The sequence below is a fragment of the Cuculus canorus genome, chromosome 4, assembly GCF_017976375.1.
Source record: "Cuculus canorus isolate bCucCan1 chromosome 4, bCucCan1.pri, whole genome shotgun sequence".
Taxonomy (NCBI): domain Eukaryota; kingdom Metazoa; phylum Chordata; class Aves; order Cuculiformes; family Cuculidae; genus Cuculus; species Cuculus canorus.
In genome coordinates, this window is record NC_071404.1 from 34,875,959 (window position 1) to 34,903,630 (window position 27,672).

Genomic DNA, 27,672 nt, shown 5'->3' on the forward strand with positions numbered 1-27,672 from the left:
ACCCCCCTGGGCACCAACACTAAAAATGTACCTTAGTATCACCAGATAAAATAGTAAAAGAAGTCAGGCAACTTTAGCTCATATAAGAAGTCATCGGTCTGAAGCCTTGTCCACAGGCTACTCATCCTTCAATAACAGACACCTGAATTTTTTTATAAAAATAAGTATTTTTGGTCAGTTTTAGAGACTTAATTAGATCTCCTCAGCCAAGAGCAAAGATTGTTGCTGCTGCCAAGGAATATTTTCTGCTAGTCATGTACTTACACAACACTTATTTTACTCAGATACCGCTAAGCACTCTCTGCTGCAAAGTATTGGCTACTCCTGCTGCCCTAAGTGCTCCTCATGTTGGTTGCTGTACCTTTTTCTACTGAAAACACTGCATCAGGAAGCTCCCATGCCTCAAACTGAGGGAGGCTGAGACTGTACCCATGAACATATTATTCTACATTTGCTCTACTCTTAACTGTCTGAGAGCAGATATCAGGTTTGACAGACTGCTGGCCAGTCCCAGTTCAGTTGCTCCAGTTGCATACCCAGACACTGAAAAAGCAGTTTAATTTTCAGGACCCAGTTTTGTCACAGGAAGTGGCTACCGGTAAGACTATCTCTTGTAAGGCTGGAATCAAAGTGAAGAGATGCCCATGACACAAAAGGCAAGAGCAGGAAAGGAGAGACTGTCATCTACATCAAACACTCACACTCGCATTATTACAGGTATGTAGCAGGTATTATGGGAACACATTCTAAAGACGAAGACAGAATAAGATTGTGCAAATACTTCCATTTTGCAAAAAGCTTACATATAGTTATTCACCACGAAATCCAGCTGTTGCAGAGGTAGCAGTGTGCTGCGGCATCCAGAAAGGGAAACATCAAAAGGCGACATAAGTAACAACAGTTTGACAATCTGTGCATCAGCAAGGAGCTGTGCTGGGGTTTTCATTGAAATTTTTATTTTGTTTTGTTTTAAGAAAGATAGCACAGCTTTTTTCCTTAAACTATTTTTCCTAAAATTCAAGAACATGTTAGACTCACTAGCACATCAGGAAAGATGTCACTACCTACTTCATTTAAAAAAAAACCAAAAACAAAAACAAAAAAAACCCCCTTCAGAATGAGAGTTTAACCCTCTATAGTTTTAAATGTTTACTATACATAGACTGAGCCTGAAAATTTTTGATAGATGAAACTTTAGCAGATCATAAATATGACTTCCATTTGTGTAAACTATAATCATATTGTATTGCATGCCTCTGTTGGACATATTGTTCCACATACATCAAGCAAAAAATTTCACCTTTTTCTTCAGGCACAATGTGAATGAATAATCCTTGGCTATTTAATAAATAAAAGACTTAGCCACACAGCCCTACCGGCTAAGACAGCCAGCAGTGGTAATCAACTCTTAAGTGACATATAAAGGCTGCCATAGGACTGTCAATACCTTAAACACAAAACTTCAGTGCACCAGCTAGTGGAATTTCTGTTGGATATTTTTCAAACAAAAGTAAAAGACAAGAGCCCATAAGAATGCAGAACCAACTTCACCACAGAATAAGTGGAGCCAGATCTACTGCGGCAGAGTCAATCACAATAATCTTTTTATGTCTGTTCTGCAGTACCAGGTGCTTGTACCCTTCGAAAAACATCTTCTGTTCAGGCTTTACAACAGCAGGGAGTTAACAAGATAAACTCAAGTGAGACAGTAATTAATTGTAGGAATCTAAACCCTATAAAATATTCCTCAAATTAATCATTGCACTAATGGAAATACAGGCTTAGCAAGACTGATTTTTTGTAATGGACTCCGAGTGAACTTTCCTGTTCTCATTTTATTACTTTATGAAACAGACTTTCCATTAAATTAACTTTCGTCTGAGAAGTATACTAATATATCTCTTTCTGTAATGCACACTCAAGCAAAACCCAATGCTGCCGTTTCATTTTGCCTTGGTTTGACACAAACAATTGATCCTAAAGGAATGCCTATCTCTATTTTAGAATACATAGCTCTATTTTAGAACATAAACAAAGGCATACCAGTGCTGATAATGTTATGCTGTCAGAAATTTGATCATGGACCCCAGACTCTTCAGGCTGACCCATGATGTTTCACCCTAGTTCATGGCATGTTTATTTTCTGTTTCTGCATTTTTCATCTTGCTTGAATTATTTTTAAAACCTATCCTTTGTGACACAAGAAACTAGAAAAGGCTTTTTTTTTTTTTTTTGAGCTAAAGCAGAATTGATTTCCAAACTTCTTAGCTAAGCCTCATCTAGGTAACTTCATCTTCTGAAAGTTAACCGCATGTTTTCAGACCATGTCTGTCTGCAGAAGTGATAATACTTAAAATTTATAATTATTGCCCAAGTTACAAGGCATTGGTATGCAGAAAGGCCATTGCTTATATTTGTTTCTATGGAAGCCAAGGCCATCCTCAAGCCGGTGGAATGCCATAAATGAAAGGGGCAAAACAGGGTCACACATGGAGGGAGAAGTGGACAGGGCTGGTGTCCCAAATCTGGCCAGCAGAGCATTCCACTGCATACATGTCATACTTGGGACAAAACAGAGTGATCAGGAAGGCCAAAATCTCTCTTCTTTGATGGCTGGCGTCTACTATACACCTTGTCTGTCCTTTTGCCCCTGATCGCAGATCTGTGTGCTCCTGAGTCCAGCTCTCTCCCGCTGCTGAATTCAGCCCGGAACCTTTTCCCTGTACCTACTCTCCAGCATCAGTGGTGATGTACAGTCATTGCAGGGTTCAATTTTATTTATTATTTCCTTATTGATATTATTATTATTATTATTATTTCATTAGAGCTGTTTTAGTTCGGTTTACAGCCCACTAGACTCTTTCTCTATTTCCCTTTCCCCTCTCCCTGTGGAGGTGCGGAACTGGGCTCACAACTGCTTGCATTTAGCTGCTGATCAAGCCAGAGGGGACTAAATTGTTACATATACCTTAAGTAGATCTGTCCAAGCAAAAATTTGGCCTGCAATTTTGCCATCAATATAATCTCCTGAAGATATATCACTGTTTTGGTACATTTTGAGAAGCATAAAAAGCAGTGTATATATAATATCTGTAAGTACAAATGTAAGATGCATGGGCATTTCAAAAGGCAGACATTGCCAAAACACCGCAGAATGATTTTAGAGCACCCTGTTTTGCAACACAAAAGCATAATACAATGAAGAGTCAAAATAAAGCCTCACTGACAACTACGCTGTACCATTCCTTCTTGTCTGTTTTAAAAAGAGACTGTATGAAAAAGAAAAAGGAAGTCAGATTCTTGAGACATGAATTTGTAACACCAAAAATCTTAGCTGCACCAAGTTCTGAAAATAGAGGCATCATAGATATGACCTTTCTTATAATCCATCATGATGAAGATGAGGAGGGGAGGATAATCACACCATGGGAGCTTCTGGCAAAATCACACACACCAATTCCTTATATATGTTGGGAGTTCAAATAGCTTTTCAAAATTTAAACAACAGATGTGACTTAAAAAAACAGAATCTTACCTTTCTGCCTCTTCACTTGGGGAATATTGCTGATTGTGGTTGCCTGAACTATTTCCACTACAATCTGATACCTAGTTTTAATGTGTGAAGAGGGAGGAAAGAAGAAAAAAAACCACAGTATTAATTTTTTACAATGTGTTCTTCATACAGTACACTTCAGAATTAATAAAACCCAAACCACTTCTACCTCCTTCTCACCACAGAAGAGAATAATTTCTCAGTGTATCTGCACATGGAGTAGGAAAAGAGTTTATCTTGACAGAAAAGGAAAATATTCAACAAGAATACTGCCCCTTACTCTCAACTGCTGGCACTGCACATCCAGTTAGTAATATTCAGTGAACACAATGTCAAGTCATGCTCTTAACATTAAAATTAAAATGTAGGAAAGTGTAGGAAAGTAGGATGGGAGTTTAGTGCAAAAGCAAAGAGCTGTCTGTTAGGTTCTTCTAGCTAATGCACTCTACATATACACAGAGCATATATAACTTAAGAGAACTGAAAAAAAAAAAAAGTATTACACTAAAATAAGTAAAACATTCCAGGAATAATTAAAAACTGTTTATCTCCTAAAACTACACTTCAGATTATGCAAGACAGCTGATGCAGTTAGCAAACTAAATTTTAAATAAAACTAATCTTGTAACTAAAAGATACTACGCACTCAGCAAATAAAGTGACAGACAGTTAAATCTTTCATAAACATCAAAGTTCTGGTAATAAACTCAGACTTTTCTCAATGGATTTACCTTTGCACCTATTAATACTGGTAATACAGCAAGTATTCTAGTGAATTTAACTCATACCTGTAGGAGTTCCATAATCTCATCTGTCAAGTTCACTTACAGATAAAGGCTGAAGCCTTCTGGAAAGTCTGCTATTTTCATGACTACTTATTCTCTGTTTAAGAGAGTCTATGATCCTCAAAATATAATCCCTTCTTCCACCAACATTATTCAATTCCCTCCTATAACTCTTCTACAATTTTGATGGTCTCTGCTTCTTTGTACAGACATACAGTTTTACACATACAGCATATGCTCACTTATAACATTTCCGGGGTTTATTCATTTTTTCTTTTGCAGTAATCTTTATTCTACCCAACTCCTTGAATTATCAAGTTGAAAGCTGAGAACTTTTTCACACAGATCTACATTTTCTAACCCTACTTCCTTTTGCTCATTACTGTATCTTGGTTGTTTGTGGCAACCACCATGGTTCATGCCCAGTCCTCCAGAGAAAGAACAGCCCCAATAAGTGAGGGTCTTTACTTTGGTGCACAGAAATTGCACAATTCATTACCTGCTCATATACAGACTTCCCAAATTATTCTGGGCAGCTCACTTGGACTTTCAGTGCCTTGGTTCTGTCCTCTGCAAATGTGTTAAACAACACTCATTCACCTCACTCAAGTGTTGTAAAGTAACTGTGAACACTGCAAATTTATCAAATAAGATATGGACAATCACGTAACTGCCTCACATTCCTCATTTTACTTCACAACTTTTTCCTTCCAAATTTACTCCCATTTGTTCATAGCCACGGTTTTACATGTTTTCATTATCAATCCTGTAATATAGCATCTCTTCTTTCTGTTCCTCATTCTATTACCTTAAGTAATGGAGTTGGTATGAGATACATCCTCAAATATGCTATTTAGTCTGTTCCTGCTAAGCAGTGGGCTCTGACTGTAACTACTCTGAGTGCTATAACATCACTCACCGCAGAACCACACCACTCTGGCTACACTGCCAGACAATGACCCTTTCTCCCTGAAAGTCTGTTCCAAATATTCAAGCTGCTACATATTCTGTGGTGGTGGTGAGCCAACATCCAAGGAAATTTTAAATGCGATGCATCAATTTTGTTTTCAAGAAGTGAACTGCACTTTATGAACTGCCCAATCATGGGCTCACATCCACAGTATTTCTTACTCCCCACTCTTATCTCTTCCCTATTCCTTGTTACATTCATCCCTTTCCCTCATGACACAGAGTCTGCAATGTTTTTTCCTACCATGAGTTGTGTAGTGACCTTTTGCTGCTATACTAACAAATAACAGAATAAATACAATGTTGATTTTGAAAGCAGAACAAAACCTATCAAACAGTTTATTGCCTCATCACTATTTTTTTAACTCATCATGTCTTATCTCTAGTCTTCTTCTCACAGAGCAAGTAAATTTAGTTCACATCTCATGTGGAAGAATTCATCTTTTCTTCCTTATTTATAGCGGTCTTCCAATTTATCCGTGCTAACATAGATCTGAGGGAAAATGAAGGTGAATGTTCCCTATATAACTTTTTCTTCTTGAAAGAAACAGAGACAACGGATTTTGTGGAGACTTGGTAAAACAGGAATAAAACTCTGCCTCCCCTCATGACAAGCAACAAAGGTAAACATCTTAAAGAGTGACTTCGAAGGATGTTCGTATATAACCATACAACAGTCTGCTCTGTGGAAGCTTTGTTGGTTTGGTTTTTTTCTCTCCTCCAAACGAATCCAAATTTTCAGAGAGCAAAGATATGAAAGGGAAAAAAAAAAAAAAAAAGGAGAAAAAAGACAAAACAGCTCCTGAGAAATCAGCAAATTACTTTTTATGAAAACAAACATCAGCTCCTCGAATGTCCCTTATAAAAATGAAATGGACATTTCCACAAAGCCATAGAGAGAAGTTCTTTTAAGAGATAAAGTGACCAAATGTTAGAGACCCACTACAGATATTAATGAACTGTGCATTCAAAATTATGTCCAAAATTAATAAGAAGTTCCTGCATCATTTAATTAAGTCCTAAAAATAAAATCTGTAAAAGCAGCACACAAAATCAACACAATATTTCTTCTTAATTAATGCTTCTAAGCAAGGAGAGAAAAAATATTTAGAAAATCCTAGTACCATTACTAGCCTTTCACAGAGAGTTATTTGCAAGACAGAGAGCACGTATGCTTGCTTTCAAGAAGACCCCACTCTTTTCTGATTTCCTGGCCAACAACACCCTTCATCCACAGTTTTCCATTGATTCAGCAGGGCATTTTTCCTTACCTCATAACAAATACCTGCTTCTAACCCAATAAAGCCTAGAAAAACTCTATTAATAAAATCAGCCTGAAAGGATGCTTTTTGGGACTTCTCACCGGTAATGTCACATGCATATATCAAGGAGCACCCAGGAGTCCAACCTTCCTTGTCTACAGTCAGTCAGGAGTCAGAGAAACTGTTTATCAGTACCTCATGACCTCTTTCATTGAGCAAGATATTTATGCTGCTCTGGAATCTCCAAAGTAAGAAGGATATGGGACTGTTGGAACAGATCCAGAGGAGGTCACAAAGATGATCACAGGGCTGGAGCACCTCTGCTATTCAGACAGGCTGAGAGAGCTGGGGTTGTTCAGCCCAGAGAAGGGAAGGCTTCAGGGAGACCTTACAGCAGCCTTACAGTACATGAAGGGGGGCTACAAGAAAGCTGGAGAGGGACTTTTTAAAAGGACATGGAGTGATGAGGGGGAATGGTTTAGAGCTGAAAGAGAGGAGAATTAGATGAGATATTAGGAAGAAATCTTTCATTGTGAGACACCGGCACAGGTCGCCCAGGGAAGCTGTGGATGCCTCCTCCCTGGAAGTGTTCAAGTCCAGGCCGAAAGGTGCCTCGAGCAGCCTGGTCTGGTGGGAGGTGTCCTTGCCCATGGCCACGGGGTTTGGAACTGGATGATACGCTCCCTTCCAACACAGACCATTTTATGATTCTATGATTCTGTGTTTATTTTAGTAAACAGGTAGTAATTAACACGCAAAGATAAAGCATGGCAAGTTTAAACAAAAAATATATAGTTTCTCAGCAATTGTAGTGCCTTGGGATAAATTTCCCTCAAAGCCATGCCTACCCAGAAAATTGTTACTACTTATATCTGTTCTTTACCAAAATGTTAGGTGGCAATGTGAGGAACAACAGGAGGAGGCTTATAGTTCATGAATGTCATGTACTGGCTTAGAACCGGCACTGAAAAATTATTTCCAAATAAACCAGGAAAAGGAATTTCTGATAAACAGAATATTATTACCAAGAATACCATCTACCTGGGAAACTTGTTTAAGTACAACATGCTGGTAATTTAGTTGTTGTAGGAAGAGAACTGGAAGCATTCTCCCTACTCCTGTCACTCTGTTTCTCAGTGATAACTGCACAACAGCTTATGTGTTTCTAACTCGTTAATTCTTTCTTTATAGATTTTTCCTGTGGTTCACTGTTGTGAACTACAACTTGAAATACCAATTAGTTGGTTCATCTAGAATATATCCCTTTTTTTATTTCATTCACATAGGGACCATTGTTTGGTTTCCTCGACACAGACCAGTGAACTTTCACTGGTCCATAAACTCTGAAATGATTATAGCTTGGCCCATTTCTCTCTAGTTGCTATAACAGTGCCGAGACAAAACAGAACAGGAATCCCCTTCTCCCCAAGAGAACAATCTTTAACCACCTTTCCCAGAAACTGGCCCTGTACAAACAGAGGAAGGAAGACTGCTGTCTCCAAAATCAAATACTATTTCTTTTTGAAAAGAAGATATGTTTTTCTCACACATTTTCCATTCAAACACTGATCAGCTCGGGCAGATCAACATTATGTGGAGTGTAAAGGAACACATTTCAAGATGATGATAACTGGACTCCCCACAGGCTAGAAAGGGAAAATCGAAGTGCAGCCAAAACCACATTATTTCATAAAGCAGATTTGCTATCTGATATTAAAGAACACATTCTGAAGTGGCCCATCAGCTAAAAAGAGAGCACATTGAACATTAATGTGCCTGAATAACAACAACAGAAGAGTTGGGTTTCTTTTGAAACAAGCAGATCCATTAGTGTGATTATGTTAATAAATATGATGTCAATTAGGTTTTAGAAAGAGTCTAATAGAGACTAATTTCTGCTCTCAGGAAAGGCACGCCGGCCCAAAGCAAAGAGCAAATTTTACAGCAGATGAACAATAAGTAGCCAAGCAACAAAATCATTTCACCATCACCTAAATGTATTTCCTATCTCAGAAATGCAAGTGGTTTCAGAATCAAAGAGAGGAACAAGAGAAAGTATGAACGTATTTATGCAGCCCATCTACTCCATCTTGGTAAACTATCACTTGGCCTGACCAAAAAGGTCTGGGTGACAACAGATGACACTGAGTGCACCAGCTGGGATCAATGTGCTTGTGTCTTTCAGATGTTGCTGCAGCCATTCAGGAAAACAAAAAGCTGATCTGCAGCAGCAATTGAAGGGAGTCAGGGAAAATGAAAAAATACCACTTGTGGATGGCGGTAAACAGATTAGGACAGTCTCTCCGGAAATGGCTTCAACAGTCCTCCAAAGCTTTAGCATACTCAACAAAAACAACTCAAGGACATCTAGGGAGATCCTACAACAGTACTCTGCCTCAAGCTTCCCAGTCACTTGTTCCTTATACTTTCTCTTATATCAGAAATCGGAGGAGAAACAGCTAAGGTATAAAGTAAGGCAAACAAACATCTTGCACTTGGGGAAGCTGGCTTGAGATGCAAGTGGTATTTTATGTGATTAAAGATGGAAGGAAAAGATGAGATAGGGGCTAGAATTAGAATGAAAGCAAACAGGTGCTATTTGCAGTAGAAAAAAAGGAATATCAATCATATTTGTGATATGCAGGAGCTCAGTGCCTTCTTTTTGTCTTTAAGGATCATAGGCTTGTTTAAGAAGGATGCAGCTGAGAAACACCTCCCTACAACAGTCCAGGAAAACCTTTGATCCATTGGTAAAATGTGCTAGACTCCTCTTTCCATGTCACAGAATCACAGCAAGCTGCTCTGAACACCCAGTGTCCAAAGGGTCACTGCAGTTCATAGTGAGCAGACCACCATGGCCAGTTGTACTTCATAATGAAAATTAAAACACAACTACACACTACTGGAAATTCAACATATTTCATAGAATCAGAGAACCATTTAGGTTGGAAAAGACCTTTACGATCATTGAGTCTAACTCTCAACCTCGCACTGCCAACTCCACCACTAAAAAAAAATCCCCAAGCATGACATTCACAGGTCTTTTAAACACCTCTAGGGAAGGTGACTCCACCATTTCCCTGGGCAGCCTGTTCCAATGCTTGACAACCCTTTCGGTAAAGAAATTTTTCATAATAGACAGTCTAAACTTCCCCTGGACCAGCTTGAGGCTAATATTTTTATCCTATCACTTGTTACTTGGGAGAAGAAACCAACACCCACCTCATAGGACCTCCTTTCAGGTAGTTGTAGAAAACAGTGCCTCTTTAGTCCAGACTAAACTCATTTCACCTAAGTCCACAGAAGCAAGCTGTACAGAGAAGTCCAGAATGGCCTCCAACAAAACAGTCAGCTGTAGTATATTGCTATGCATAATTTTTCACATTTTCTGTCGCTGAACTAGAACACTGACTATATCAAAGATTTAACAAATGTTGTGGCTTATCATCCTTACTGTCTCTGCTTCACAAAAAAAAAAAATCTGAAAATGAATTTAAAAAGAAAAATCACAATTCATTCAAATCACATTAAATACCTCAGCTGTTTCAGGAACTCAACATCGGAGCTGCTGTTAATGAGTTTGAAGAACTCCTCATAAGAAGGAGCATATGTGTATTCCTTCTTCTGATGTTCATTCATCTGTTCTCTATACTCCAGCTGGCTAAGTAGCATTCGGTTAATATAATCTGGATCACTCAGCAGTTCCACCACTGGTTTCAGTACTGGAGAGGGAAAATATTTTAAAACAAAATCCTTATGCTGAAGAATAACTGCTGTCCTTCAAAAGAAAATTGCAGATAAAAGGCAAAAATACAGGCAAGGTGATAACAATCCAAAATGAATATTCTGGACTACATAGCACATCTGAGATTTCATGTACTTTATCAATAAAACTGTGTTTATTCTATTACACAAATTGATGTACAGTGACAAAGAATTTTCCAAATAGAGCTCAGCTAAGTGGTTTTGTTCTTTCTTCTGTATGCCTTGAAGGTTACAACATTACAGCCACCACAACAGAAAATTAAAAGTAAACTGAATCGTAAATATTCTTCAGACTTCATAATTTCTGTATTTGACTTCAGTGACATAAAAGATGACTAGTGTATTTATAATCAAATTTAAGTGAAGCTGATAAATCAAAAAGCAAAATAGAAAAGCTCAGTTAAAAAAACACACTATCAAAGTCTAGAAAATTACCTAAATCTGGTATCCTGATTCAGTTAAGAACCACAATCATAAGTCCATGGATTTATGTAACTGAATAAAATATAAAAAGCCAGACTTATTAATATAATCACATAAAGTGATGGAAGACCGCAAAAGTGTTCCTTTATGAAAAAAAATAGAAGAATGGAATGAACAAACTATATTTTATCCTGAAAGGTGCTCAACAGCCTGGCATCAAGTCAAGAGAGTCAAGTAACTCTACCGTCAAAGACAAGCATATAGAGTGTCTTACCGGTTATCACAAAAATTAAATTCAGAATTTAAAAGCAGAGCATCGACACTTATACATAATGAAGTCTGTAATTATTAATATTGTACAGGTGCAAATGATTAATAATTGCTGATCTTTGATCTACCTTTTGTTGCAAGTATTTCTGCAAGGACTATGCGCAAGCTGATGGACTGGACATCCTTTGAGGGTAGGAGACAATACACCAAAATTTGAGAACATTTTTGCAGGAATCTTACTTCTTCATCAGAGCTCCTCAAGCATGGGTGCAGTAAAAAAGGTCTTGGTGGATCTTCTTGCCTAAGTCGGGGAAAAAAAAAGGGAAAAAAAAAGAGAGAATTTACATACCACTGTATCATGATTAGTTAGTTGCTAATTGATAAAATATCCAAAATCCACTATCAGGTACGCAACTTCAGCAAAGAAACACCTTAAATCATTTTTCAAATCCTGCTGATTTTTTCTTAGTGATGATAAGATACATTTCCAATTTCCTTTGTTCTGTCAATGCTTTCACCTGACAAAACAGAAATACAGCATTTTAAAAGTGCATCAAGTAAAGAGAGCCCAGCAAGCAGGAAGAAGACATTTTTCCTCAATAAAAAAATCCAATTGTTCCATCATCGAACTTAAGAGTGAAATCTTGTCCAGAGACAAACTCAAGAAGAAGTAAACACACCCTTGTAGAGCAAATTAATTATAGACCTGAACCTTTAAGCAGAGTATTTGGGAACATATCTACTTTGAGAAATAGGTCCACCTGTTAGGGACCGAATTTGCCATCTTTCCTTCGTTACTGACAGCAAAGTTTAGGGATATGATTTACTAGTGGACAGGCACCGTTGGGTTTGATGGTCTCAAAGGTCTTTTCCATCCTAGTGATTCAATGATTCTACGAAATAAATCTGAGTAAATAACCTGCCTGTTTGAGCTAACTTTTCCTAGAACAACAGTTTCCAATTTGCCACCTGCAGACTACATCAAATCAGTTTGTGCAAGATACCTACAGCAACAAGCCTGGCATTATCAGCCATCTATACTCTTAGTGGAAAATCAACTTAGAAAAATATTTTTAAAAAAAAATTACCCACAGATTCGGAAAGCAGGTGGAATCGTGGTGGTAAACAAAGAAAGATGAATTGACTCCCAACACACAAAGAAATTTGGCCAGACAAGTCCCTTCAGCAGCTCCACAAGCAAGAACCAGCCACATTGCTACCAGTATCAGTGGGGTATAAAAACCATGGAAGCGTAAAGCATGAAATTGTAGGAGCTTAGCACCTCTGCAACCCCATCCTGGGGGAAATACCCCTGCAGGCAGCATGTTCACCTCAGAAGAGATGAGAGGCCCCGGACTTCAGGCTCTGCTCAGCGCAATAGGTCTAAGCTTGCATCTTTCCAATCCTCACCCAAGTCACCTCTCGCCCAAATCACAAATCTGGTGAGTCATCTCTTTGCCAAATCAAGTAACAACACTTGCTTGGATCTGAGCATCTTGGGTATGGAGAGAACACGGAACCATTCAGAGAGTAGACAAGAGAACTTGCCTCAAGCCGAGTCCCTTGATGAGCTGGATGAAGCTGGAATATGCTCATGTTTTACACTAATAAATCACCACAGAAAGAAAAACTAATTAGAGAAAAAAAGTCAGTTTTCCTCCATAATTCTAAATGCGTCAGAGTCCACCTTGCCTGCCTTCGGTGGAGTCAGATCCTTGCCTTTGGCTAATTCTGGCTCAGATTCAAGAAGCAGCAGAATACTCTCAGTCAGAGTCGTTCCCAGCCTGCTAGGGAAGGCATTCACTACCATCCACTCACTAACTATAATGGTTATACAAGCTGGATAGTAAAGAATGAAGGAAATTTCTTGCATAATTTCTTGAGAGTTTCACTCTGCAGTTGGTCAAAGAATTAGGCTCCCAACTCACAGAAAGCACACCAGGCCTGGAGTTAGCACAGATATAGTGCACCATGGTAATCTCCAAAGGCAGCCAGGACTGGTCTTCAGTACAAGGCTCTAAAATGTTAGAAAGGCTCAGATCTGTCATGTCTCAAACCACTGCCTCCTCCCAACATCTGCAATATCAGCTCCCTTCCCAGAGCCTGTCCTGTCCAGCTGCTGTCCTGGTCAGTCAACTGTTATTCACGGAGCTTCTCCAAGCCCACTGCCCCTGAATGTGAAAAAGTGATCAAGAACTGTACACTGTCAAAGCAACAGTTTTCATTTAGACATAGCTATATGGCCACTATTGACAGGCAGAATTGTGTAACAACTGATTTTTGCTAGTTAGTCCAGGAGGGAGCAAATATGTTGGAATATTAACAATACTTTACTAGTAGCTCTAATTCTGTTCTAATAATGCAAGTATTTTGTCTCAAGGTGACAAAAATTAGGTTTTATATTAATTTTCAAAACAACAGGAAAGTCAAGATGACTTTTGGTCTTCATTTGACAGAAGCCTTTTATCCAATTCCAAATCAAATGTTTTGTTTCCAAATGTGGATCATGGAGGAGGTTTCAAATGTTACAAGTACAACAAATTTCAAAACAAGTCCCTTGGAGTAGCTTGGATGGAAATACCCTGTTCTTCTCAGGGATGCTGGTTTATGCTGGTTTTAGTCTTTATTACCAACCAGCACAAGTGGTGCAGCTGGCTCAGCTCACAGTTATTTACCTTGTCTTGGTAGGGTCTTTTCTCTCTGGCAGCCGAATGTGTAACCATTTCTATTTCTCAGTGTATTTCTATTCCTCTTGCATACTCCAGACATATCCTACAGTCTTTTCTACATTAGATCAAACATTCCCCGTCACATGCTCTCCCTACAGGCATTCATTATTTATCCAAAACCAGACATGTCCCAGGCAGACTACGGGCAGACAGAAAGTCTGGGTTATTCATGTGCAACCACCTCTTACCAGGGAAGCAAAGTCTTCCTCTTCTGGACAGGTTGTTGACCCACAGTGAGCTACTCAGAAACACAGCCAGAAGCATACACAAGATGCTAGCAAACAGAATTACTTAACGCTGAACATCAGCTGGGTAGTAGCAGACTAACCTCTTCTAATGACCGAATCCTATGTATTAACATCAATAGTTAGAACCGAACCAAAAGCAAGTGGTGATTGCTTTTCAGACTGTAAACACACAAACCCCATCCCCTTTTTGGACACTCTCACCTTATTGCAGACATCCTGCACAGCAATTAGACCAAACTATACTTTCATAACATGCGCAAAGTACAACATAGAGCCATATCACACACAAAATTTCACTAAACTGAGATTAGTCTTCTTTCTCTGCAGTATCTCTCTACAAGTCTCCCGAGGAATGCCAGTCTGTTCGGGACTACAAACGCCCTGGAGCACTGACTGCATCTATACTATCATTTATGCAAGAGAAGTAATTTCTCATAATCTTCATCTGACTACAGTACAAACTCATACCCAGTCAACAGCTAATACCTGGGGTTAGCTGAACCGGACCTGAGCCACCATTTTCCTGGTACACAGTCAACGGAAAATGGGATACAATATTTACGTAGGAAGGCAAATATTTGATTCTTATCCTCCTAAAATAATAAGTCTAATGTCTTCCTGCCTACAGGAATGCAAGGGGGAGCGCAGCTGCATACTCTCCTGTTGACACAGCATTTAAGAGGAGTCTAATTTTTTCTGGATTTCTCTATGAGACGACATGACTCTCTAGGAGAGGGGTTCTTTCAATTGTTTTCCTAGCTAAACTGTACCTAAAAAATGATGTTAAAAGCAAAAGGGAAGGCACAGAACCCCACCAGAATTTTATTAAAAGAATAGAAAAACAAAGCCTTCAGAGGATTTAGCTCTAAGCAAGCCGTGCATATCAGTGCCAAACAGTTGTGTCAACCAATCATGCAGTTTTCATTGCCGTTCAAGCAACAGAAAAAGAGGAGACTAAAAGCAGGAGAGGAAGCTCGGGGGAAGGCTTAACAACTAGAAAATAAATGAATATGCCAGTCATAAAACAGACAAGAAGAAATCCAGGCTTATATTCTCCTTTGCACTACAGCACGCATTACAGTTCTATTTGCCTCAATATAACCATTGATCAGCTTACAGGGAAAATATATTGTATGTCGACAAAAGGTCTGCCCAGAAAACAGCATCCCTTGTAACTCAGGCTTCCCCTTCACTGATACCCATAAAAAAGGAGTAATGAGCCACCACAGAAGTATTAACACCACTGCTCAGCTACCAAACCATGTCTACTATCCTGGAGCAGGAGCGAGCTAAGACGAACTTGATCAGGCATATTCCTAAGGCTTGATATAAAACCTTCATCTTAAACTCTGTGGGAATGTGATCAAGAGTAAAGAAAGGTATTGTTCATTTTGCAGAAACCAACAGGAAAAGCAGAAACTTAACTACAATCCACATGCATTTACAGAAAACAGAATGCACGCTGCTACATCTCTCTGGTGTCAATAAAGACATCAATCAGTATTAAATAACTCAGAGAGTACCACAGGCGTTGTTTCTCTTCCTATCCAATTTTGAACATGAGTTATTAGGACTGTGCAGTTGGATTTCCCAAACACAAGATCACTTAGTAACCACAGGAAACTCCTAACTAAAAGCGTGTGCAGATATTTTTGGAGAAAGCTTTGAAAGTAAAGTCAATTATCCATAAGTTCTGAGCACAACTGTGTGCAGTGAACTAATACAAATGTGGCACTCTAAGAAATAGTTCAAAAACAGGCACGACACAAGCTTTGTAAAACAGCCTCATTTAATCTGCTTTAGGCAATAGAAAAAAAATGGCAAGTGGTAACTTAATTCGTTTCTTCCTCAACAATCAAGACTTAAGTAACAGTGACATATATTGGTCTACCAAGACGCAGGCAACTTTAGTGATTTAAAACAGTAGACAGAACTCATGCTTTACACAGCATGCAAACAGACCATATCCCTCTTCACTCTCTTGTGAGCTACAAAGCCAGCCTTAACTCCCGTGTTTCTTTTCAGTAATCTTCATTTTATGAAATCTTTAAGCCTGCTCTGAATTTTTAATACTACCCAATAGTATTTCACAGCGTCAGAATGCAAAGGGGTTTCCTTTAACTGCCCCTAAATCAGTGGAAGATCATGCAGCAGTCTGTGAATATAGATCCATAGGTAGGGCCCGCCAAAGCAAATTCCTTTGTACCAGGTCTCTTCCAAGGAGTACTTTACTTTGGGACCAAACTAACACTTACTGTAACTGTCCCATGCTCTGAGATTCCTTTGTGCAATTACTGAGCGTGTGCCCCGCTGAATGTCACCAGTACTAAGACTTCAGCTCTTACTGCTGCAAAGCTGTGAGTTCATCCAGCACTTTCTTAAGGGAAGTAGAACAATAGATTTGCTTTGGCATTCTTGAAGACAAGTTTTTAAAACATTGCCAACATTATAGAAATACCATTTCCTTCTCGTGCTGTAACTAAGCAACTCTGAGGCAATATCAATACCCCTTTAACACGAACATTTCTAACTTCTTCAGAATGCAGGACCCACTGCAGTTCCGTATACTGGACCGGGCTTCATGTTTCCCAACACAGAGACCTCATGCAAATACCTCTTTTTATCTAGGATCTACTTTAGATATCCATAGTTTTAATCAGGTAACTCCCTACATTGGAAAGGCTCATTACAATCAGGAGTATTTGTGGTTAGGTGTATGCTCCCAACGCAAAACATTGTCTTTATTTTTATATAGTCTCAATCCTCATGACAGCATGGAAGAGCTTAAAATTGAATTCTGCCTAAAAGGCATGAAAACAAATAAAAGCCAACCCCAAAGTTATTGTTTACAATGCCCATGCAACTTGGGACTTTGCAGGTTTGGGGTTGGCAGTACCACTGGCTCAAGAAACCCCAAAATATCTACAGTGATTAGGAGACACGCATGACCAGGAACTTAATGATGACAAACAAGATAAATCAGTCTGCTTTGAGAACAGGAAGCAAGCAAATAAACAAGTGATACCTGAAATAAAACAAAACCCCAAAGTGACTGTAAAAACTAACAACTCCACAGGAAATTACCTAAGGGTCCCTTCTCTTTGAACAGATAAATCACAAAATGTTCCCTTCAGCCTTGCCATTCCTTTAATTGGTCTTTTAAGATTAAAGGAATCTTGCAGAGTTACATTTAAGTCTCAGTTAGTGCAATTGTGAGCTGAAGTGCACACACAACTCACTGTAAATGACTTTCATTGTGCATTCAACACTCGCCACATGCTTTCATTAAACTGATTCTGAGAACTACCAGAACCACATGCACCCTGCATCTCTTCACCTGTATTGCCCTCAGAACTCTAAACTTCTTGGAAGTGCAGCAGATCTTTATAAACCAGCATCATAAGTACACCTGAAAGATGTACCTCCTAAAAAACCCAAGCTTCTGAAAACAAACCACACCAAACTGAAAAAGCACAACAAAAAAATAAGTACAAAGCCAACATCAAAATTTCTACATCTACCAGTTTTAGTTAAGATACATCAGCAAGTTTCATAAATCACTTTACCTAGCATTTACTGTGAGGATAACCATATTATTTATAAACGCTACAGTTACTTCTTTCAGGAAAAAGCATTTGGCATATAACAGACCCAAAGAACGTATGAATGGCTTACAAGCTGTGGTATGACCATATCAGCATCAGGAGATCCTAATGCTTATTCTGATAACAAGGTGACACTCAACTATTAATGGGAAAGCCAAACTTCCCACACTGAAGCCTGAAAGCAACAGCAAGCTTTAGACCTACCCAAGCTAACTTTAATAACATGCTCAGATCTCAGCTTTTCATGACCGTTTTGTTCTCAGCGCTTTCATACAGCTGTTCCCATTACAACGAACCTCTACAATTTCATACTAATCTTCTTGGCACTCCTTTCCAGAGGCTGTGTGATAAGCAGTTCTTGGTATTCCTGGTTTGTAGGTGGCAGATTGAAATATAAAAGAAAAACAAGAACTGTGGGAGGTGTTCAGTAGCTAACCTGACAACTTGGATGCCTCTACAAGATTAACCAAGAGTGCTCCAAATCCCTTTGTATCAATCTGCTCTTGATCAGTTTGTGGTGACAGCACCTTTATTTTTACCAAGTATCTTATCACACTTTTATTATACATATTTTAATCAGAAAAAATACAAGTTATATAACCTATTTATGTGAAGGTATTCACATGAGCCAAGAAAATCAAGAACTGAATTATCTTCTCTCCTTACTCTGTCAGTAATACACAGAAAAAAAGGAATATTATCAAATATGCACAATATGAACTTAAATCCTCAAATTGGTTGTTGTATTTGTCCCTCAAACTGCAATTTTCCCACAGCATTTCCCCTCAGCAGTTATCAAATGTTAATAGTTCTGCAGTAATACCTGATGTGGTTATTCTTAGTCCACAACAAGTATAAGGGAACTTCCTCTGATGAGGACAGCTTCACCTTCACAGAAAGATACTTGCTATTTGTTTTCACTTTGCCAAGTCCTTCCAATACAGCTGTGCATTACAGTCAGAGGAATAGCTGCTACTTTACTCAGCTCATGGTCCATCCTTAATCATACAAAATGGCATTGCCAGGATTTGGCTTGCTTATATTCTGCTTAAAGTAGCCAAGGAAAGACACTTGAATTACATAGAAAGGAATGTAGAGGTAAAAGATGCTATAAAACAAGAATGGCCAAATACTACCATCTCCTCACACTCCCCCTCATTCAGGCAAGCACTTTTCCTCATCTGTTGGCCTCTGCCAGCCACCTACCTTGAGTTGCTGATTTGTCAACAACAAGTCAAAGGGAAAGCAGGAGCAAAGGGAAGGACTGTAGTACTCTTCCTCACTCTGAATGGTCTCAGCCTGTTTTCATCCCCTTGGACAATCCTCATCAATCAGATATCACAGGTCAAAGTCAGTCAGTGAAAGCAGAAAAGCAAAGGGATTTCTGTGGCTGATGTGCCCAGTGACAAAACACGTCAACTTCACAGTTAAGAAACAGACACCTCTGTGGTCCTGGGCACAGTTTCGTTCTGTTACTTCAGTGGATTTATCTATTGTCATATAGGAAACATGAAACTAAGTGGCTTAGGTGACACCCTCATCAGAAATGGTATGAGACATATTTAAAACTTCATAAGCCAGCAGCTAACAGACAAAATGCCCTTTGCTGTCCCAGTGTCATAAATGCAGCAGCAAAAACAAGATGAGGTGCTCCAAGAAGCATCACAACAGTAAAGATACCTTGCTCCTATTACAGTCTCTGTTCCACTACATTTATTGTTAAAAACTAACTGGACTCATTATTAGAGACAGAGGAAAACATGTGAATGACCATTTAAATTTACTACACCTTTAAAATGTTGACAGAAAGCAATGCTAGAACAAGAAGATGTCTGTGTTGCCTATCCTACGAGGAAGAATATTCTGTATTTAAACTGTGCCAACATAGAAATGAACTGAAGGTTTTCCAAGAAACTCTATGGTCCAAGCTAGAAGTGACATACTTTGCAGTCTCAGTCTACAGCTTAAAACGTCTGCAGGTTCTAGCAGAGTAAACTCCATAGCAATAGACATTTTAGTACAAAACTCAAATTATTATTAAAACCACAAATTCCTTTTAAAAAGGAAGAGTATCAGAGTATTCAGCTGTGCTCCAATGTTTATTACATACATGCTCAGATGACCTCAATTTGTAGCACATGAACGCAATGCCACATCTCCACAAACTTTGCCATAGCACATAGATAGCATTCAAGCCTGTTCTCCATCTGCCAAGAAAAGGCAGGCCCTGTATAACCTCCATAAAGCTTCCTGAACTTTCTGAGCAACTTTGGATGAGCGGCATGGAGACACACTATTTCTTCACATTTTGCATCAAGTTAGACACCTTAAAGCCAGACCTTCCTTGTGAATTCACAGACTTGCAAGATGTGAAAAACTAATGGGTTCAGTTACAACTTGTACAAATTCTGTAGTTACAGTTGTGGGGTTTGTTGGGTTTTTTTAACCTGCTATCATATTAATTCTTTATAGGATTTTTTTTTCATTAGCATGTTAATGAAGCCTGCCTTATCCACCGTTGATTATAGTGTATTTACCATTACCATGTGCAAAAGTTAATTTGAAAATACCTGAGAATTTACATTAGCTCTATATAACAGAAATAACAATCCAACAAAGACATAGAGGAAGTGGCCATATTTCTTCATAGATAAGAACTGTCATCAGTAATCAGCATTAACAACAATTAATAATTCTGCAATTGTAAATTTTATGTCCCCAGCTTCAAAGAGGAAATCATTTACACTTTAAAAAAAATATACCATCCTCATCCTTAACTATTCAAATTAATCTTTTCCCCAAAGCAAGAGCTTTACTGCAATAAAGGGCAAGTGCAAGCATAATGCTTAAAAAGCAAGGAGCCCATATAGGAGCTTTACCTGACCAAGAGACTTCTACCACATTCCAGAGCTGAAAGAAATTAATATCTGGAACCCAGTGTAAGATCCAATGCAATGGGCGTATCTCTTTATTTCTTCTTTTGTTGAATGTAGCCACCCTTTAGTTTCTTTTTTGTCTTTATTTTCTAACACTAGCTTACAGAAAGCTGGCATCTACTCAAAACACGTTAACCCTATCATCTGCTCCAGGACAGAAAGAACAGCAAATGGTCACTAACACAGACCAGCTACTGACAGAAAACAGTTGATCTTTTTTCTCTGAAGGCATGTTAAAAATATATGGATGTAGGCAAAACAGTTTCACAGTATAAAATGTACAATCAAAATCTGAATGACAAAAGCATATCACACTTAGGACAACTGAAAAGCAATTAAGTGCAGATGTAAGCCCAAATTGCATGTGCAATTACACAAACTGTGCTTTCAGATGTGGGAACTATGAAGGCAAAGAGTTTCCATTTGCAATCACAATTTGGGTGCAGCTCTAATATTTAGTGGACAACTGACCTTTTAAGTGGACAAAGAGAGCCTTGCCAAAAAGAAAATTAATGGAATTAGCAAGGTACACTAAACAGAGAAAGAAAACCCAGCCAACAAATTTTCCAGTAGAAAAATCTTGTTATTGCAGGACAGGCCGCTTACAAAAAAACACGAGGCTTTGCCTCCTGAGGCTAGAAGAAATGGCAAACTGAACAGAATTAACCCTGGTGCTATTTTGGGAAAGGGACAAATAACTATCTTCTTGTCCTGTGACTGCTCAGCGCCTCTCCTTTCCCTTGTAGGTTCACACAACTGCAGGGACTGCACACACAGCCTACCTCCTACCGTGAGCAAAGGATTCAAAGACAAAATGTCAACAGCAGTGAATCTCAACTCTGCAAAAAGGAGGACAAGTGTTTCCTTTCACAGGTATTATAGATGCCCTGAAGCCTGCTTGATCTATAAATTGGTAATAAGCCTGAACTGTTTTCTCTATCACTTGCCTACAAAAGCATTACACTCATCACATCTTTGATATAGAACATCTGAAAGCAAAGAGAGAAGCAGAAATTTCCAATGAGAGTTTTGGGTTTACCTGGCATTGGCTCCTTTAAGGTCACAGAAGTGCGAGAGTAAAGCTTTCACTACATCATTGCAGACAACTTTAACTACATCAATGTGACTCAGCCTCTGTCGCAGCTGCTTGGCAACCTCCCAGAAGTCTTCAGATAGCAGCTGGTACAGCTGCCCTTCATCTCTGCTGAGCTGCCCATACCAGGACAGGATGTAATCTCTATAGCTGTAGTCAAACACTGGAAGGAGAAACAAAACAATAAATAGCAAAAACTGCAAAAAAGGAAGGCACACCGAGATATGAAAAATGTAATCCTCCGCTCTTCTCCTCAAGAATTCAACAGGTGATAGGTTTCATACCTTTTTACATGGTTTTGAATTCTTGCTAAGAAAGTACAGCTGGCAAAGTTACAGAAATCTGCACCAAATAGGTTACTGAAGGTCACTTCACAAAGCAAAGCCTGTAAGTGGATTTGCTTAGACAGTCAGGTTACTAGTTACACACAAACCTCAAACTAATACCTGTTTCTCAGCAGTCGGTTTGGTTATATGAATTCTCATACAATCTGACTGTGTCTAGGCTGTTGCAAACTGAAGCTAGCCTTCTTTACAAAGAAATTCAACAGTCCCCACTCCAAAATCACAGTTAAAAGGGGAGGCAATAAGATTTTTGGATTTCAAAAGACATACACAATACGGAACAACACTGCCGAAAGTACATTATAGGATCAGAAGAGCTAGAGATAAGAGAGAACAAGTAGATTAGCAAGACAGCATGAACTTCAAAAATGACAAGGTACTCCAAAACCATATCTACAAGCAATAACAAAGATTACCACAACTGCAAGTCCCATAGCACCACCACCGTCTACCATTCTCACAACATTTCTATGCCACCAGTTTTACTGATGTTTCACTATAGCATATTCCCCTGGATGCCTAGGAGGGAGTAAGTGGTGTTCACGGAGCACACGTGAGCAATGTTTAAAAGCTACAACAAGACGGGGAAAACGGGGGCGGAAGGGGTCAGTTTGCATCTAACAGTATGATAACTGAACAGGAAGGGGGAAAATAAGTCGTGTGCCTGATAAGCTGAGCAGCTTCTTTATCAGGCAACCCGATTTCAGACTTTTTATTTCAAAAGCACGTCTCATTTGTCAGTGTAAGCCCATGGTGCAAAGTAATCCTGTGACTGCGTGAACTCACTTTCCAATTCAAGAGAAGTTGTTTGTTTGACAGCTTAGTAAACTATAAAAAGCTCCCTGGCCCTGCAACAGTGAACTAATAAGTTATTCTGCTATTAGTATGATAAGTTGAATATTTCTGCCTGCCTGAAGTACTGGGAGACCTCATGCAACATCACCTTGTTGTTAGCCATTTCTTTTCAAATGTTAATATCAATACAAGTTTCTAGTCAGATGCTTCATAAATCAACTTCCTCAGGCTTATAAACTTCACTGAGTACGCTAAAATATATAGTTAAAAGCCTTTTGCCAAGTTGTTTTTCTGAATAATTAATTTTAAAGCCTTAAACTATTTCAACAAACAAATAAATAAAATTTTGAAGTTCTGATTCTTTTTTCTGATCCAGGTAAAAAATACACAGAGCCACATGGCAGAATGAGAATTTCACCTCTTTTCTGAAATAGAAGAAATCCTATTTGACTAACAACTCTCACCTACAACTAGTACAAAGTCATAAAAACAGCTATAAAAGGTATCAATCTTCTGATAAGGAAGCTGAGGAATAATCCCTCAATACACCAAAGAACAACTGGGAACTGCATTTTGAAAACCAAAATTTATTACTTATCTCAAGTCTTCCATCACAATACACATTCTAAATATCTTTTTCCACAGCTTTCCCCGTATTCTTCTGCAATCACCTTTTTCTTATAGCTTGGTTATTCTCTTCTGTCACAATACCTGAAATGCTATGAAAAGCCAATCACAGCACTGATTCTTCCCTTTTATTTACTGTAAGGGACTCATAATTTCTCAAGCACATTCAAAACAGGCTGCATTACGGTATTTGTTAGCATTATCCCTGGCAGATAAAGATTTTTGCAAATTTCCTTACTGACTCACCCTCTACCCTTTGCAAGGGTGCAAAGCGATGTATTTCTTCAGCATCTTTTGCCTAAAAAGCCAAGTCACGCTAAAAGTGGTAGCTCCTGCAGATACCTACTGAATAGAAACCTACAAACAAGAATACAAGAGTAAAGCTTCTATCTTGATCCGTTAGACTATGTTCTCTTTTCAGAACACATAGCTGACCCCTAATTTATAACTGTATTTTTAGGCAACTCCTCCCTAAAATGAGCTCAGTTCCTCAACTTCATAAGCACTATCACATCACAGCATTCAAACATAGAACAGCACTAATTAGTAAAGGATTATGAAAGCACAACTCTTGCAAGTTTACTACACTCCCAGTGGAAAGACATGAAGCAAGATCTATTATGCTAGGAGGACTCCTGGCTCAGACACAACGAGGTGATGGTACAGTTATTCCTACATGTGCATCATGAAAAATCCACGAAATCTCATGGCAATATCAAACTAATGACAAAAATCACCAATCATGGCGAAAAGTTAAGCCCTGCAAGTATGAAATCCTTCACTTGTGCTTCCGACAGTTACACACCTTCATCACCTCAGACTACCCCACTTTAATCCATATTTTCCTGCACCCATCTTTTATAACTCTCTTCCTTTATACACTTTCTGTATTTCCCTCGTAACTTCTCAGCTTTGTTGCCCTTCCTGCACCACAGCAATTTAACCACACTGTTCTCCGTAAAATTCGGGGTACTTTGGAGCCTAGAATGTATGTACAAGTGAGGAATGAGACAGCTTTTAGGACTTTGTTTAAAAATAAATAAATAAAAAGAACACAGCCACAGAAAACTAACGTCAGCCTGCACTGGGGTAAGGCACTGCCTCATCCATATGTGTCATCCTGGCCATAATGTGCTGTTGCTGCTTTAGTTTCACACCTATCACTGCAGCTGGTGCCTCTTTCAGCATTCTAAGGAAATACAGAAAACAAATCTAAGAATTTTAGAGCACAGCTGGTTTCCTTCAGAGGACAAATCTGCTTGTGCATTTACTCCCATTATTTTTACATTGCATGCTCTCCAAAACACTGAAAACAACTGCTCAGAAAACAAGAAAAGAATAAAAAGAAAAGCAGAACGCACTTTGAGGATAATACCTTACTACCACTAACTCATTTGCTACAAACATGAAACAAACTTCTTATGATGGACTCAGATGCATTGACAACAAGGAGTCTGGTGCAAAACCATAGAAACTTTACTGAGTTTTCTAAATTAGTTCAGAAGACCCAAGTCCCCAGTAGTTATAAGTTGATTAAAAGTCATTCCCACAAAAAAAAGTGAAGTTGAGACTGTAAACTAAAAGAGTGTTGGGAGTAAAGAGCTAGAAGCTTGTGTGGAGCATAGTGAAGATACCTCTCTAGACCTTTCCTTCATTCCTAAACCCAGAGGTCTACAGTAGCTGCTATCCCTTATTCCACATTCATTCATTTTGAGGTTCAGCAGCACCACAAGAGCCAGTGGGTCAGACTGGCTTCAAAATTTGCATTTTGCAGGGCTTCACATTAGACACTTTCTACACTGCTAAGATTTATTACCCAACCTCATGAAAAACAACAGAGAAATGTGAATAAGGACTAAACACCTACTCACTTCCTCAGAGCACCATTAAAAAAAAGACCAGAAATATTCTCCCTATGCAAATGCAAACAAAGACTTCCAAGTTTCAAACAAGAAGTAGACATCCTTTCCTGTAAGCACTGGAGAGACCAGAACTGTCACATTAAGTTATGGTCAGATCCAAAACTCTCCTGTGACTGTATCAGCATCAGAAGAGAAAGTATACCTACAACGTTGGCTTGAGTTATTCTACAAAAGCAAATTCTGCATTCTGTAAAACAGAAATGCAACATGAATATGAATTATTATGTTAAACTCCTGCACCAAGAAACCACTAAAGAGCCAAGAAGAATTATAAATGCTGTGCTACTGTGACACTAGATTTAACATGCGTGATACGGTTATCTTAAGCTATTCATGAAGAAAAACACTTTCAATAAAAATATAATCGAAAAAGATGACAGGCTATACCACCGGTAAGTACCTGGCAAAGAACTGTTCTACAGAAGCAAGCATTAAATGTTCATTTATTTGTTACAGCAACTAATTTCCTCCCCTACCAAAAGCCAATTCAGTCAAAACAAAACCCAAAAACCAAAACCTTCTCTTCATCCTCAAAAAAAAATAAACTATTAAACCCTCTCCATTGAAGTCCCTAAAAATTACCAACAAATACTCTGTATATGGGAGTTTATCATTTCTAAGACATTAATTTTTAAATTTAAGGAGATAAAGGCTATTCATCACTTTGTGGTTTAGATTTTATCATGTTTTGGCTATACAATACAAATTAAGATGATGAGGTTTTATAATCAACATTATCTTTACTGAAGTTCCTCATGCTCACTAAATCTTTATTTAGATCATGGTGTGAAAGGCTGACATATGCTGTGTAAATGCTAAGACTTCAGTGGACAGGAACTTGCCCCAGTCTAGCAATACTGAACTAAAGATTTCACTTCTCTTGTTAAAGTTTGTGCTTGGAAAAACACTAGCTTTTTTTGCCTTACTTACATTTTACAATATTATTCCAACTCTATGAAACAAACATGTTTAATAGATGTTATCATTCTGCAGAGATCGACAGCACCTGTGTGAAAGTGACTGCACTCTGACCATATCCCCTTCCACATTATTTGGCTTATTTTCATTAAAATTTTCTTTATATTCCCTTATTTAATAATTATAAGTGCGGAAAAAAACAAGGAAATTTCAAAATATATGAGCAATAGAGAAAGTAAGATGTTAAAAAGATGTAGGACACACATCAAAAAAAACAGAAAAAAATTCAAATAGTTTTGCCCATGTACCCTTTGCCAAGAGTTCTTAGCTCCAAGTGTTTGAATCACTGTAGCAGAGAGAACATGAATTCAAATTAAGTCTTGCTCATATTTTGGACCCAGACAACTCATTTTTTGAGAGCTGTGAAAAATAAGAATACAGCTTTTCAAATACAGAGTGGCAGAAGCCACTGCATTTTTTTTTTCTAAATGTCAGTGTGTGGATATTAAGTTGGGAATAGATTGGAAAAAAGCTCCTGTAAAGGGAAGTCGTGCCTTACATCCCTAACAGAGTTCTTCTGCGGGCTCAACAACACCACGGACAGGCAAGATCCTACAATCAATTAAATTTCAAAAATATTTCCAACAAGGTCACCTCAACACAGGGCTGAAGAAAGATAAGCCACTATGAAAGAAAAGATAGCTCTTAAAATATTTCACGCCAGAGAGTCAAGAAACGCAGGATATGAATAAACAATCAGTTTTCACAGCAGAACTTCACCAATGGAGTTCTGCTGGGATTTGTGCTATGGCCCATGTTGTTTTACTTACTCATAAATGATCCAGTAAAGCAGGTAAGAATACGGAGACCAATTTTCCTGGCACTACTAAAGCTGTAGAGACAAAGATTGACTGCGAAGAATACCAAGAAGACCACAAGACATGCGGCAATAAAAACGGAAGATGAAAGTCAGTTCCTTGGAGACCAGCTACACGCATGGCAGATAAATCCAATGAGAGCCTCAGCCCGCAGCCCAAACTGCACACTGTGCAACAGTGACACGAGTCTGGCTGAGCATAGCCTTTCTTAAAGAGGCATATCCCTGAACTACCGTGTGACATGAGCTGAAGACATGAAGCTATCAGATAAGCAACAGGAAGCATTAAAAGGCTAAAAGTATTTGTAAAAGTGGGTCATCTTTTCTTTGCATAAGTTAGATGAAGGGCAAACAAGAATCAACCCAATCTATCAAGAAAGAGCACAACAAATACTGAGTGACTAATACTGAAATGTTATTTTTTTTTCCCCCCCGAGTACTAAGAGCTGAAAAAGGGACTTGGGGCTTGAAAACTAAAAGGCCCTCTCTTCCTGCCATATTCAACAAGGAAAAATCTCTAATAATGTGCTTGTTCTGATTTTGAGTATTTA

General features: G+C 38.6%; 1 protein-coding gene across 2 annotated transcripts in view; it reads right to left on the minus strand.

Moving 5' to 3' along the window:
- Positions 1–27,672, minus strand: part of SNX25 (sorting nexin 25) — an 84,143-nt gene that overhangs the window by 42,263 nt on the left and 14,208 nt on the right. For both annotated transcript variants that reach the window (XM_054064876.1, XM_054064878.1), the window contains exons 3-6: positions 21,585–21,801; positions 11,156–11,328; positions 10,105–10,291; positions 3,536–3,606 (exon numbers count right to left, since the gene is read on the minus strand). In XM_054064876.1, coding sequence (XP_053920851.1) covers positions 3,536–3,606; positions 10,105–10,291; positions 11,156–11,328; positions 21,585–21,801 — 648 coding nt within the window. The remainder of the gene's footprint in view (positions 1–3,535; positions 3,607–10,104; positions 10,292–11,155; positions 11,329–21,584; positions 21,802–27,672) is intronic.